Here is a 15771-nt window from a genome sequence, read left to right as displayed (position 1 = left end):
ACATAAAAAAACACTGAAATACTGCGAACTTAAAAGATCAGCTAAAAATCCCTTGAGCAAAGTGTAGGCTACCTGTAGCCTCTTGTTCATGCATTCAGTTCACTTATCAGAACCAGATGCAGCCATCGCCTGTACTCCTTCCATGTTTGATCCTTCATTTCTTGATGATGAATACCTTGGTCTTCGTTAATAACCTGGTGCTTAAAATATTCCTCCAAGCTAAAGGAAACCACAAAACATGTAATAATAATATTAAAAGATTGTGTTACCTGTTCTGGATATAGACTGCCTTTGATCTCAGCGACTGTGTTTCTAGACACCGATGGTGGTAATGTCTTTCCTTTCATTTTCAAGTTAACAACTACTGTCGTACCTCTGGCCACCATCCTTGCTATCATTTCTGCATCTTCGACTGTTATGCAAGCTGTTGGAATCTTCTCTACTCCTAAACAAATATAAGTAGATAATATTTACTTTTTCTTTGGTTGTTTTGAGAAGCCTTGTAATAACAATCAACTTGCTGAAATTAAACTGAGATAGAGACATTTTATCTTAAAAACTCAGCACCACAGTTTGCCAATCTTTTTTTACCTCCAGACAAGTTGTGGTTGAAAAATAAGAAATGCCTTCCTGGGAGTGGAATTAATAGATAAAACTTGTTGCGGGTGGTGAGACCGTATAAGCTGCGACTACTTCATTTCACGACGTTTGATTAATAACTCACAGAACTTTATTACAGCAAAATCAATTTGAAAAAATACTAAACACTAAAAACAATGTAAAAAGGAACTAACTTTACAAACTGTGGTGGCCTCGTGCTCTCACAAGAGCCCCGTCCATGTGTACGTGCCAAAAATAGTGCAATAAACTAAACGGAACTCAGCTGGGCTGCAAGCTCAGCAGTAACAAGACATACTAGCAGTTTCCAAATATTATTGTCCTTAGCGATAGCGTGAAAGAGCCATTAAATAAGTGCGAGTAGGAAGAAAGCAAAAATTAAAAAAATTTTGGCGACGTGGCAGACTTGTTTCTCTCCATACTAGTTGCTAAGTACTCTGCCATAGTGTAAATCAGGCTTTTTAAGGTCAACTTTTAATTTGGGTTGACATTCCTGTTTTCCAGAGAGGGTCTATTAGCACTGTCTTTGCTCTGTTCATTTATTGTGTTTCTAAAGCCTAGTTTCCACCTCCAAGCCCATTCTTACTGGTGGAAAAGGATGTGTTTTTCTTATATCTGAGCTTATAAGACAAGTTGGAATGATGCAAAAGAAAATGAAGTCAATTTGGGAGATGGATCGAAAGAGAAAGTGAAAAAAAGCTTACAGGTACATGTAGTTCATTATCATTATTTTATTTACCTTCTACATAGGTTTGCCATCCTGTATGTGGTGAGTAGATGGAAAATGGAGTCACCGAACGGATGAGGGAGGCTAAGCCACCTAGTTTGGCAACCTCTGCAGCACTTCTTACTCGATAGATGACAGTGGTCCCATAATCTATCCACTTTTCATTAAACACCACAATTTTACCTTTCACCTGCAAGCAAACATGCAAAGATACATACCCCCTTCAGTAAAAAAGCTTAATATTTAACCTTGGTAATTCCCTGCTAGCACAGGTATCGGGTCTTTTGCATTTGCTGGGCTGACGAGCATGCGAAAAGAGACCTCTGCCATGGTTCCAAACTCACTTTGATCCAACCACCATCCACAACCTTGGACAGCACTCTTCAAACTGCATGCCCCATGATATGTTTGCTGAATGTGACTTGAGCCAGGTAGTGCATCATGTAAGCCTGCACAAAACATCCCCGGACATTCTCTGAGATTCCCTGATGTCTTTGTGGAACGTCAGATCGATTAACTTGTTACCCCTGTACTCTGATACCTCTCTTACCTTGTTACCATTGTTACCTTGTTACCACTGTTACTCTCTTACCTCTGTCACCTTGTTACTCTGTTACCTGCATTACCTTGTTACCCTTGTTACCACTGTTACTCTGTTACCTCGTTACCTCTGTTACTCTGTTACCTCCATTACCTTTGTTACCCCTGTTACCTTGTCACCTCCATTACCTTGTTACCCCTTTTACCTCTGTTACTCTGTTACCTCAGTTACCCTTTTACCCCTGTTACCTTGTTCCTGTTACCTGTGTTACCTTGTTACCCTTCTTACCTTGTTACTCTGTTACCTCTGTCACCTTGTTACTCTGTTATCTCCGTTACCTTGTTACCACTGTTACTCTGTTACTCTGTTACCTTTGTTACCTTGTTACCACTGTTACCTTGTTACCCCTGTTACTCTGTTCCCTTGTTACCACTGTTACTCTGTTACCCCAGTTGCCTTGTTACCTCTGTTACCTTGTTACCCCTGTTGCCTTGTTACATACATACATATTTAATTGACCGCTCCCCATAGGGGCTTTTCAGGGCCAATGAAACACAACGAAACAACAGAACAGAACAACAACAACAATTGTTAAGAATCCCAACTGGCCGGAGGCAAACCAGTTGGCTATTTACAAGTGCAGCTGGGAAGTTGAACCAGGGACTACCAGGATCAAATTCAATGAGTGGTCAGAGCGGGTCTTGAACCCGGGATCTCCGGATCTCAAGGCAAGCGCTCTAACCACTGGGCCACACTGCCTCCTCCTTGTTACCTCTGTTTCCTTGTTACCTCTGTTACCTTGTTACCCCTGTTGCCTTGTTACCTCTGTTACCTTGTTACATCTGTTTCCTTGTTACCCCATTTACCTCTGTTACCTTGTTACCTCTGTTACTCTGTTATACCCCTGTTACCTTGTTACCTTTGTTTCCTTGTTACCCCAGTTGCCTTGTTACCTCCGTTACCTTGTTACCCCTGTTTGATGTCTGATAAATCCGATCGAGAACAGGAAATCAGTGAGAAACCTTGAATTGCAATGTTATTCCAAAAGGGGACATTAATAGTCAATTTTAATAATTTATTGTCATGGCATATTTAGACCAATCTGTATCATTTTCATAATAATATTATTGGGTACCTAATATGGCTTGACTTCATAAATATCTGGAAAGATCTCCTGTATTTTATCTATGTATAGAGGTTTTGCACGGCAGCCATGGCAGGAACAATATATTCTTTTTCCTATGGGAAAAAATGTTCTTTCTAATGCAAAACATTTTCATTGCTCCAGCGCTAGAATGACTAGACACTTAAATAAAGTTCCTTCTCTTTTTCAAAGATATATTACACAAGCAAACTTTATTCTGCCCAGTTTTCTCAAATACTATTTTTGTTTTCTCTAGCAATCAGTACATTTTACAATGGTAATCATTATTATTTCAAATTCTAAACTCAGAATTAGAGCTATTTTCCCACACACAGTAATAATTATTTATCATTTTAGAAGGTCAAGTTTTATTAATTTTCAAAGTTGCATGTGTAACAATAGAACATCCAGACAACAGAGGACTGCTTAACTTACAACCCACCTCTGAGGATCTGGCATGAAGCTCATCAAATGACGTGACAACCAGCACTTCAGCAGTAATGCCATCTTTTGGTGTACTGACACTGCCACCCAGGCCAAGCAATGCAATATTATGACTCCTTGGCATTATCATTTGTGCCGATTCCTTACCTCGTACCCAATGTGTTACATTTACTTCTTCACCATGTACATTGTCAAGTCCGTCCTTCTTTAATTCATCCAACATGTAATCTATTGCATGTTCGAGATTGGCAGATCCTGCTATTCGACTGCCAAAAGTGTCCACAAATGTTGCTAGTCTTTCGTAAACTTGATGTTTTCCAGGACCTTTGGTTAAGTAGTCAATGATCTTGTGTGCATCTTCCTGGTGGCTTGCTACTTCAGATTTCAATTTTCGTGAAACTTTAATCGTGTTTGTTGCTTTGAAACCAGTGGTGGATGTGATGGCAAATGACATTGACAGAATTAACAGACAGGCAGAAAACAACTGAAATGTCCATTGTTCCATGATGACTCTGCAAGGAAAATAATAATAACTTGATACTGCAAATAAACATGTGAAGGGTGACTAACCTTCACGTTGTCATCACCTAAATCCTACTGCAAACATGACACAACTTGGTAGAGTTTGCTATGGACAAAAACTAACTCAGGAACTGGACAGTACATGTAACAGAACAGTTCCCTGGGCTGTACTTCCTGAAGATGAACATTGTTACTCAAGTTCTTGCACTGGAAATACAGGACATTTCCATCTGGCAAGTTAGTGACTCAAAAAAAAAATCACTCACAAGGAGATAACCTGATCTCTGGTCTATACTAAGCGATCTAAAGGATACATGTCAGTATATAGCCATCCTGACCACAAAGGTTGACAGATAATGATGATGATAAATGAACATGATTTATTTTAACAATTTTAACTAATGGGTGGCATACCATTTGGCTATTAATAATTTTAGAAATACTTGGGACAAAATAAACCTGGGATTTCCAGGGAATTTAGTGGTAACGAGTGTTATTGGAACTTCTGACCTCAAGAAATAAGTCTACAATCCTAAACTTCTGGTTTTGGCCTGCCTTTTTTGCCATTGGGATTGGTGCTCTATTTCTTCTTAGGCATGCTGTTACATGTACTTATTATAATAATGTGGATGCAAGATGAACAGCTAAATTAACTTTCATAATTTCAAATTAAAGAAGGAATCCCAACACAGAGATTCAAACATCACCCAGTCCACCATTATTAACATTGCACTGTTATTAAAGGAATCATGGTGTTTTGAGCACTAGCTAGAATTATGCAAGGTATTCCAAGCCAAATAAAGGAGGAATGAATAAGGATGTTATAATAAATAAAAGGTAAATCAAAGGTAACGAGAGGTAAAATTGTTAGCATTTAGACAATTAAATTGAAAAGTGCTACAAAAAATATTTTTCAGCATTCATGATCAACTTTCCCTGTGAAATAACGAGCAACTGTGTTGTCATCTTTCTGTCATCTTGCTCTCGCGAAAATTCAAAACCCAAATTTAAAAACTGAAGTAAATGCGGTTAAGTACTTATGACTGTAATAGGAACCAGTTGCAAGTTGCTCTATGCGAAAGGTTTAGCATGAATAGAGTCAGACTGATTGATTTTCTATTAGTGCTAAACGTTTCACATAGAACAATACACAACTGGTTCCTATTACATTCATAAATACACATACTTTACCACATTTTTTCACGTTATATTTGCATAATCATATTCACAGATATCATTGCAATATTATTATTGACACTGACATTTTGAACTATTGTTATTAATTATGCTAGCCAAGGTTATAATATTATTTTTAATGTTTTATCTAAATCTTCTCTTATAAGTGATTCTGAAATTCATTTATTTTGGATACAATGCTTTCTTTGAACAACTAAAAATAATTACAGTATTTCCTGTGGTTGTTAGGTTTGCTAGGCATCCTCAGACAAATACCGAGAAAGGTGTAGATACTGTCATTAGAAGATAGAACTCATCTACAGCTGTATTCTAATTTAGAGTTATTTTAAAAACTCCGAGGGCACATCTCTTAAGTCTAGAACTCTATAGCTAAAGGGTTCAAGAACCTCTAAAATCAAAATGTCATGTAAAGTATTAGAAAGAAACATATTCCTAATAATTATTCTAAAGTTATAAAGTTCTGAAATCGCCAAAATTTCCGTCTGGGGGTTCTAAAATCTCTAAAGTTCTAGAATATCAAACAAACCGTCCGGGGGTTCTAAAATCTCTAGAATCTCTAAAGTTCTAGAAATTTATATCAAACAATCCCTTTCGGGGTTCTAAAATCTCTAAAAGTTCTAAAGTTCTAGAATACTAGAGGTACATGTAGTTAATCAGTAAACAAGTGCTATATCTCGTAAAAAGTGTAGTTAACCAAACCGTAAATTGAAAGCTCAACACTAAAACGAACGCTTAGGTTTAATCAGTAAGTGAGTGCTATATTCTTCCCAAGATCTCGTAAAAGGAACACTTAGGCTTAATCAGTACGAAACGAGTGCTATGTTCTTCACACTATCTTGTAAAAAGTTTAGTTTATATAACTGAACCGTAAATTGAAAGCTAAACCCTGAAACGAATGCTGAGGCTTAATCAGTAAACAAGTGCTACAGAATGCTATAAAACTTTAACTAGAGTGGTTCTAGAATGCTATAAAACTTTATAATTAGACCATTTCAATTTCTATTTAAGCTCTTCTGACTAGAGCATCTGCATCTACAGCCACATGTCCCAGCACTCGGCAAAGTCCTTTTGACTTATGGCTGTTTCTGCTTAGGTGGCCTCATGTACCTCAAGCCTTTTTAGAGACATTATGCCAAGCCGGTCACTTCTGCTGGAAAGAACATACTCACAGAGGATACCAACCACAACACCAGGAACTTCATCCCCTACTCTTCTCAAAATAGTGTGTGGGTTCTTTAACGTCCCACAGAGAACTTAAAAACATGGAAGATATTTGTGAGACGGGCCTATTGTTTATAGTCCTTATCCAAGAGGACTTGAAGTCAAACCATTTGTGGGTGTAATTAAAAAAGCAGCACTTTCTCCCCAGTTGTTTTAAAGTGCTACTATAACGTGATTTGCATCTTTCCTATCTAAGCCATTTTAGGACATAAACATATTTTCAAATATCTCTTTTTGTTGCATAGATATTCAAGGTTTTAAAATAGGCAAATTAGCCAAGTGGTGACCTCATAAACTCAACCAAATTTTGATAAAATAAGATGAAAGAAGATATCTCAGCCAAGTTGAATCACAAATACTTGATCCTTTGCAATTTTATTCCATTTTCCCCTTTCAATTAAAATGTTATTTCACTTTATTTTGCCCTTTCAATTCAATAAAACTTTTGAATAGAATTTGATATTTTTACCTGTTTCCAACAGCTTCCCAAGCGTTTCGGCAACAACACAAAACCGTCTCTCCCTTAAACAGTTTGTAATCTTCAACAACAGCATTCCAGCAATAGGAGAGTAGCAAGCAATAGTTTCAAGCAATCTTTAAAGCTCTTTTGAGGACTGAAGTTAAATTGATTTTGTACATAAATATTACAAAACTATCTAAAGCATCACTAAAATTATATTATCAAAGTAGTACACCTCTATTAAAAGTCACATCATTTTGCAGTGAAACTGCTTTGTTAATATGTTTGTTTGTTTTAAGAGACATCTGGTTTGTCTCTTTCTACTGGGCAAACCTGCCCAGAGGGAAGGAGCACAAACAGGACTCGAGGTCCTATGCGAGGTGCTCCACCCTACCCTATCCAGACCAGAAAGACCAGACCACAACACCGGGAACTACATGCCCTACTCTTTACGACAAGTGTGCGGGTTCTTTTACGTCCCACAGGATTATGGTTGTGTAAAGAAAATGTTATATATTTTAAAGACCAGTCGTCTTCTCAAACAACCAAAAATCCTTTAGAATATAGACATTTTTACGTGTGATCTTGTAGCTTTCTCTGAGGAGTTTCAGGGCCCAGCAGCAACAAGATTTCAAAAAGGTCAAATCCAAATCCCACTTTCTTCTGCCCGATATTAAATATATGAAAATATAAAAAAATTGAATCCAACTGACAGTTGAAAGGTCATTTCACAAACCTAGATGATTATGTTGATTACTCCTTGTGAATAAAACTGGTTTTAAGGTCACCAAAGTAAGCTAAGTTTTAATAATCGTGACTCCACTCCAGCTAAAAATCCAGCTTTGGTTTTACCAAAATTGAATTACAATATTATTCAAACAACCTTTACATTATACTGAATACCAGATGGAATGTTGTAGCGGTATTCTTGGTTTGCATCCTCGTGATGAGATGGCCATGTTGGTGTTGTACAACACAATAGAAAATGGCATAATAATAGAGTCAAATTCCCAAAAGGTATTTTACTGCATTGTTCTGTGCACCAATATGGCCGCCGTGACGTCAGATGCAAACCATCAATTGCACCATAAAAATATAGGGTGCTTTCCATTATGCCTGACCATCAGGTCCGAGACCAGTGGAACTTAAACCAAGTAAAAATGGAACGACGTTTTTCATCAAAAGTAAATTCCCAACAGGATCGAAGTGTTCCATTAACGTTTTGGCCGAAATTTTGGTTACATCACAGTGAAATGGGACTGGAAACGAGAATTTTTGTAAATGGAACGGCACGTTTCGGTCGGCAAGGATCTCATGGATATACACACCAACCACAACTCTAAAAAAATAACCATTCTAAATCAGTTTCTAGACTTAAATATTGCTATAGCAATAACCTAAACGAAAGTTTAGACCTAATCACTGAAATGGGCACTTAAACTTAATCTGTAAAATGAGAGTTTAATTTAGGGGACTCGTGGTGGGTATATCCATGAGATCTTTCCCTTTCGGTCGGACCGGACAGACTGGTCAAAGAGGACCACCTCCAGAGGTGGTCCCAAACAACCGAAACAGACCGTTCCATTTTGACTTCAGCCAGAAATTTCCGGAAATTTTGGCCTAATGGAAAGCACCGGCCCTTAATACTTAATACATGCCAACTTCACACATACCGATATTTTCCAAGATGGCGTCTCCTGGAACACCAGTTTAGGACCCAGTACTCTGCACCATTAAATTCAAATGGCTCCAGTCCTCTGCACGGTCAAATTCAAATGTCCGCAGTATGGAGCCACAATTGTGGTCAAATTCCCCAGAGAGGGGACAGCAGAAGTGTTCAAATGCCGCACCTTTGCCCGTACCCCCCACCCCCTCCCCTCCGTCTAAACATTGATAGGTGCATTACCGCACTGCTTTGCTTCAGAAAAAATGCAACACAACACAAATGGAGTTGTTAGGTGTCACTATTTATACTATATTCCCCCGCATTAGCCTCCATTGCAAGCTAGTTCCAGTCCAATACTGCGAATACGAATATGGTCTATTGTAAGCATTTTTTCCAGAGGTTTAAAATTGGCTTCAGAAAGAGTGAAGGTTCAGATCCCTGAGGGGATCCCTGTAGTAAAAACATGCACTCTTTGAGTGAACAAGAATTGGCAGAAGAATAAACAAGCTGAGTTTTCTATCAGATCGGTGAACTAAAATATTTATGCAAGTGAATATTCCACTAACCTGCTTTCAAGTCTATTCCACCAGCTACAAGGTCATTACATTTGCATGTAACTCCTTATACGCCCCGTCTGGGACAAAATGCGTCCTCGATAGATCTTACCATTTACCGATATGACTACTATACCGGTCTCCTACCGGTATTGTATTAAGCCGCGCGGAGAATGGGTAGGGGCCTCCTCCGCGCGGCTTATGCCTCTCGCGCCAAAAATACCGACTTCAACTTCAACTTCAACTTTACTTACACTGTTCAGAGGGGACAGCTATTCTTAAAGTTATTTTCATAGAGTTATGTCGTAGAGTTAGAGTTAAGTTTCCAAAATCCTGAATTCAAGATTTTGGACGACCAAAATCCTGAATCTTGAATTCAGGATTTTGGCAGTCCAAAATCTTGAATTCAAGATTAAAATCTTGATTTCACAATAAAACACAATCGACGTCGCTTTACGATAAAATAAAGCCTTTTGTTTAATTGAGAGCGTTCGGTTTTATACAGTGAACCACGAAGTAACGAGATTCTTTTGCGCTGTACCATACGCTGTCGCGTATGGGACAGCGCGAAAACCGGCTTTTTTTCAGAGGCTATTCAAAGAAGTGCAGGACAAGTAGGATATTCCCGGAAAGCCTAAGTACTTCATGTATCCCCTATTATAGTGTATTTAAATTATAATGTATTTCCACGCCTATATCATAGTGTCTTTAAATAATTAGCCCTATATACCCATGTATAGCTTATATACCCCTATATACCAATGTATACCCTTATATACCCATGTATACCTTTATATACCCCAATATACCCATGTATACCCTTAAAGGGGTATTAAAGGGTATACATGGTTATTTACTGGTATCAGAAAGCCATAAGGGTTGAAACGTGTAACGGGCCCTTGTGTGCTGGGAAACAAGCTTCTGAATATTCAATTTGCTAAATACTATATTTGGAAAAACAGGAGCGAGGGGTTTCCAAATATGGTACTTAGTACTGAAACGTTCAACCAATCAGTTCGCACTGAATATTCGGAAGCTGTGAACGCGCGTTACACGTTTCAACCCTTATGGGTTCCTGGTGGTATATAAGGGTGTACATGGGTATATAGGGCTAATTATCAAATACCCTATAAATACTGTATATTTAAATACATAATAATAAGGGATACATGAGGTACTTACCTCATTGAAACATATGCTGTATTCAGTATATGTGGGCTCATGTTAGACCATCACGTGACAAATTTCAACCGTTTGTGTTGCGACAAAGAGCGAGCGAGTTGGCTCAAATTCGTGGTAGGTAATCATTTTATAACTGCAAGGTTTTCAGGCCATTTTCGTCTACAGAAGCCACCAGGCTGGCATCATTAAGCTAGAATGTGGGTGAAGGCAAGCCTTTGAAAGAAAACAGAGGCGAGAGATGGTTTCATGCAGACTGGGACGCCTAAAATGCTCTGTTGTAAACATGGCGGTTCACGAGTGAAGTTGTCTCTCTGGCCTTTCTGTGGACGAATTCCAGGACCTACTGACACAATGTGGGCAAGTTTTGAAAGCTAAAACCTTCAATCGATGCGTTATTTTGCTGGTAGGACTGGGTGGCCCGACACTTATGAAAAAAACTATGAAATGAGAATCGGGAGTCTTCCCTTGTCATGGAATGGCAGAATTACCCAGAATTCTTTTTGGGCATGAGCGAGGCAACTTAAGAAGCACGAGACTGGCCCTCATCGAATGGTTGAAGCGCGGCCAGAGGAAATAATTTCTAGCCAGATACTCAGGAGTAGGCATGGTGTGTGCTGTTAACGTAGAGTTTGGATTTCTGAACAAGTTTTTATCATAGAAAATTCGCGACAAAGTTGTGCTTTCATTTCGCCGCTGTAATTCTCGTGTCAAAGAAACGGTATAATAATGTAAATAAGAGAATAACGATATTCATATTTGCAAATTACCTGTCCTCTTACTACGAAAGTCAAGCTCGACATCTCTATGCAATAAGCGCATTCAAAATTTCCTCGTATTACTTGATAAAAGTATGTGGCTTTGTTTGTTTTTTTGCTTTTTGTTTTGGAAAAAAGGGTTTTTCTGCTTATATGAAAAATACGTTTTCTCTCCCGTTCCCTTCTTATGTATGATCTTTGCGCAAATTACATTCTGTTCCTCAATAAACCTGGAACAACCAGTTATGGTCTTAGTTCTCTTTTTTCTTACCTATCAGCTAAGTTGCAGAATGCGCTACCTGATTTTATCCGTACCTATGAGTTTACTGGTTTTAAAAGAGAATACAGGGCCGCATTTTGTACAGCGGCTTTTCCTTTTAATGAATATACCTTTAAATATTATGTATTTAGTAAGTATCTGTATAATGCTAAGTATTTTAGCTGTAAATGTAATGTCTGGAAGATATTAGCTCCTGTAGTTATTCTGAAAAAGCTTACGACTGTATGTATGTTACCTTTAGGAGGGCGCATGCGCACATTTTGTAATCTGCGACTCCAGTGCTTACCATATGACAGATAAATGACTTTTCTCTTGAATATATAAGCCATCTAATTCTTACGCTATATTGACAAGGGCGGTTTGGAGCTGTGAGTAGGCGTGGGATTTGTCACATATGGTTTAGGGGCCGACATATCTCTCCCTCAATGCCGTACCGGGAGGCAAGGTCGGTAGCAGAAAGCAGCGAAGGGCCAACTGCGTCCAAAAGCGATCGCACGGGCCGAAATCCCGGGATGACTCGTTTGGTACGACGCTCCAGCGCCGGTGTCTGGAGGTACTGCGTTTTTCTCTCTTGTTCAAACATTCCGTCAGGGCATGCGCAAATGTTCTGGCTCTTCGATACCTACCCTACCAAAAAAAATTGAACATGCTGGTTTTTTTTTTTTTTTGTTTGTTTTTTGTACCAGCAATTGACATTTCAGTTGATTTTATAGGCATAAACGTAAGTAACGTAAGAACCGTGCGTGTCTGGTCTTGTCTCAGACAGAGGCGAGAGATGGTTTCATGCAGACTGGGACGCCTAAATGCTCTGTTGTAAACATGGCGGTTCACGAGTGAAGTTGTCTCTCTGGCCTTTCTGTGGACGAATTCCAGGACCTACTGACACAATGTGGGCAAGTTTTGAAAGCTAAAACCTTCAATCGATGCGTTATTTTGCTGGTAGGACTGGGTGGCCCGACACTTATGAAAAAAACTATGAAATGAGAATCGGGAGTCTTCCCTTGTCATGGAATGGCAGAATTACCCAGAATTCTTTTTGGGCATGAGCGAGGCAACTTAAGAAGCACGAGACTGGCCCTCATCGAATGGTTGAAGCGCGGCCAGAGGAAATAATTTCTAGCCAGATACTCAGGAGTAGGCATGGTGTGTGCTGTTAACGTAGAGTTTGGATTTCTGAACAAGTTTTTATCATAGAAAATTCGCGACAAAGTTGTGCTTTCATTTCGCCGCTGTAATTCTCGTGTCAAAGAAACGGTATAATAATGTAAATAAGAGAATAACGATATTCATATTTGCAAATTACCTGTCCTCTTACTACGAAAGTCAAGCTCGACATCTCTATGCAATAAGCGCATTCAAAATTTCCTCGTATTACTTGATAAAAGTATGTGGCTTTGTTTGTTTTTTTGCTTTTTGTTTTGGAAAAAAGGGTTTTTCTGCTTATATGAAAAATACGTTTTCTCTCCCGTTCCCTTCTTATGTATGATCTTTGCGCAAATTACATTCTGTTCCTCAATAAACCTGGAACAACCAGTTATGGTCTTAGTTCTCTTTTTTCTTACCTATCAGCTAAGTTGCAGAATGCGCTACCTGATTTTATCCGTACCTATGAGTTTACTGGTTTAAAAGAGAATACAGGGCCGCATTTTGTACAGCGGCTTTTCCTTTTAATGAATATACCTTTAAATATTATGTATTTAGTAAGTATCTGTATAATGCTAAGTATTTTAGCTGTAAATGTAATGTCTGGAAGATATTAGCTCCTGTAGTTATTCTGAAAAAGCTTACGACTGTATGTATGTTACCTTTAGGAGGGCGCATGCGCACATTTTGTAATCTGCGACTCCAGTGCTTACCATATGACAGATAAATGACTTTTCTCTTGAATATATAAGCCATCTAATTCTTACGCTATATTGACAAGGGCGGTTTGGAGCTGTGAGTAGGCGTGGGATTTGTCACATATGGTTTAGGGGCCGACATATCTCTCCCTCAATGCCGTACCGGGAGGCAAGGTCGGTAGCAGAAAGCAGCGAAGGGCCAACTGCGTCCAAAAGCGATCGCACGGGCCGAAATCCCGGGATGACTCGTTTGGTACGACGCTCCAGCGCCGGTGTCTGGAGGTACTGCGTTTTTCTCTCTTGTTCAAACATTCCGTCAGGGCATGCGCAAATGTTCTGGCTCTTCGATACCTACCCTACCAAAAAAAAATTGAACATGCTGGTTTTTTTTTTTTTTTGTTTTTTTTTTTTACCAGCAATTGACATTTCAGTTGATTTTATAGGCATAAACGTAAGTAACGTAAGAACCGTGCGTGTCTGGTCTTGTCTCAGACAGAGGCGAGAGATGGTTTCATGCAGACTGGGACGCCTAAATGCTCTGTTGTAAACATGGCGGTTCACGAGTGAAGTTGTCTCTCTGGCCTTTCTGTGGACGAATTCCAGGACCTACTGACACAATGTGGGCAAGTTTTGAAAGCTAAAACCTTCAATCGATGCGTTATTTTGCTGGTAGGACTGGGTGGCCCGACACTTATGAAAAAAACTATGAAATGAGAATCGGGAGTCTTCCCTTGTCATGGAATGGCAGAATTACCCAGAATTCTTTTTGGGCATGAGCGAGGCAACTTAAGAAGCACGAGACTGGCCCTCATCGAATGGTTGAAGCGCGGCCAGAGGAAATAATTTCTAGCCAGATACTCAGGAGTAGGCATGGTGTGTGCTGTTAACGTAGAGTTTGGATTTCTGAACAAGTTTTTATCATAGAAAATTCGCGACAAAGTTGTGCTTTCATTTCGCCGCTGTAATTCTCGTGTCAAAGAAACGGTATAATAATGTAAATAAGAGAATAACGATATTCATATTTGCAAATTACCTGTCCTCTTACTACGAAAGTCAAGCTCGACATCTCTATGCAATAAGCGCATTCAAAATTTCCTCGTATTACTTGATAAAAGTATGTGGCTTTGTTTGTTTTTTTGCTTTTTGTTTTGGAAAAAAGGGTTTTTCTGCTTATATGAAAAATACGTTTTCTCTCCCGTTCCCTTCTTATGTATGATCTTTGCGCAAATTACATTCTGTTCCTCAATAAACCTGGAACAACCAGTTATGGTCTTAGTTCTCTTTTTTCTTACCTATCAGCTAAGTTGCAGAATGCGCTACCTGATTTTATCCGTACCTATGAGTTTACTGGTTTTAAAAGAGAATACAGGGCCGCATTTTGTACAGCGGCTTTTCCTTTTAATGAATATACCTTTAAATATTATGTATTTAGTAAGTATCTGTATAATGCTAAGTATTTTAGCTGTAAATGTAATGTCTGGAAGATATTAGCTCCTGTAGTTATTCTGAAAAAGCTTACGACTGTATGTATGTTACCTTTAGGAGGGCGCATGCGCACATTTTGTAATCTGCGACTCCAGTGCTTACCATATGACAGATAAATGACTTTTCTCTTGAATATATAAGCCATCTAATTCTTACGCTATATTGACAAGGGCGGTTTGGAGCTGTGAGTAGGCGTGGGATTTGTCACATATGGTTTAGGGGCCGACATATCTCTCCCTCAATGCCGTACCGGGAGGCAAGGTCGGTAGCAGAAAGCAGCGAAGGGCCAACTGCGTCCAAAAGCGATCGCACGGGCCGAAATCCCGGGATGACTCGTTTGGTACGACGCTCCAGCGCCGGTGTCTGGAGGTACTGCGTTTTTCTCTCTTGTTCAAACATTCCGTCAGGGCATGCGCAAATGTTCTGGCTCTTCGATACCTACCCTACCAAAAAAAATTGAACATGCTGGTTTTTTTTTTTTTTTGTTTGTTTTTTGTACCAGCAATTGACATTTCAGTTGATTTTATAGGCATAAACGTAAGTAACGTAAGAACCGTGCGTGTCTGGTCTTGTCTCAGACAGAGGCGAGAGATGGTTTCATGCAGACTGGGACGCCTAAATGCTCTGTTGTAAACATGGCGGTTCACGAGTGAAGTTGTCTCTCTGGCCTTTCTGTGGACGAATTCCAGGACCTACTGACACAATGTGGGCAAGTTTTGAAAGCTAAAACCTTCAATCGATGCGTTATTTTGCTGGTAGGACTGGGTGGCCCGACACTTATGAAAAAAACTATGAAATGAGAATCGGGAGTCTTCCCTTGTCATGGAATGGCAGAATTACCCAGAATTCTTTTTGGGCATGAGCGAGGCAACTTAAGAAGCACGAGACTGGCCCTCATCGAATGGTTGAAGCGCGGCCAGAGGAAATAATTTCTAGCCAGATACTCAGGAGTAGGCATGGTGTGTGCTGTTAACGTAGAGTTTGGATTTCTGAACAAGTTTTTATCATAGAAAATTCGCGACAAAGTTGTGCTTTCATTTCGCCGCTGTAATTCTCGTGTCAAAGAAACGGTATAATAATGTAAATAAGAGAATAACGATATTCATATTTGCAAATTACCTGTCCTCTTACTAC

The 15771-nt window shown here is 39.2% G+C and overlaps 1 protein-coding gene across 2 annotated transcripts in view; it reads right to left on the bottom strand.

The window, feature by feature from the left end:
• LOC138007623 (carboxypeptidase Q-like) overlaps window positions 1–8624 on the bottom strand; it is a 15846-nt gene extending 7222 nt beyond the window's left edge. Inside the window, exons 1-5 of one of the 2 annotated variants that reach the window (XM_068854646.1) lie at window positions 8548–8572; window positions 6884–7028; window positions 3473–3986; window positions 1358–1535; window positions 270–445 (exon numbers count right to left, since the gene is read on the bottom strand). In XM_068854646.1, coding sequence (XP_068710747.1) covers window positions 270–445; window positions 1358–1535; window positions 3473–3979 — 861 coding nt within the window. In that variant the 5' untranslated portion in view covers window positions 3980–3986; window positions 6884–7028; window positions 8548–8572. Of the gene's footprint in view, window positions 1–269; window positions 446–1357; window positions 1536–3472; window positions 3987–6883; window positions 7029–8547 lie in introns of both variants that reach the window. The other variant, XM_068854645.1, reaches the window with a different exon arrangement.
• Between the last annotated feature and the right edge of the window lie 7147 nt (window positions 8625–15771).

The sequence above is a fragment of the Montipora foliosa genome, chromosome 6 (genome assembly GCF_036669935.1).
Source record: "Montipora foliosa isolate CH-2021 chromosome 6, ASM3666993v2, whole genome shotgun sequence".
Classification (NCBI taxonomy): Eukaryota; Metazoa; Cnidaria; class Anthozoa; order Scleractinia; family Acroporidae; genus Montipora; species Montipora foliosa.
This window is presented reverse-complemented; position numbering and strand designations above follow the sequence as displayed.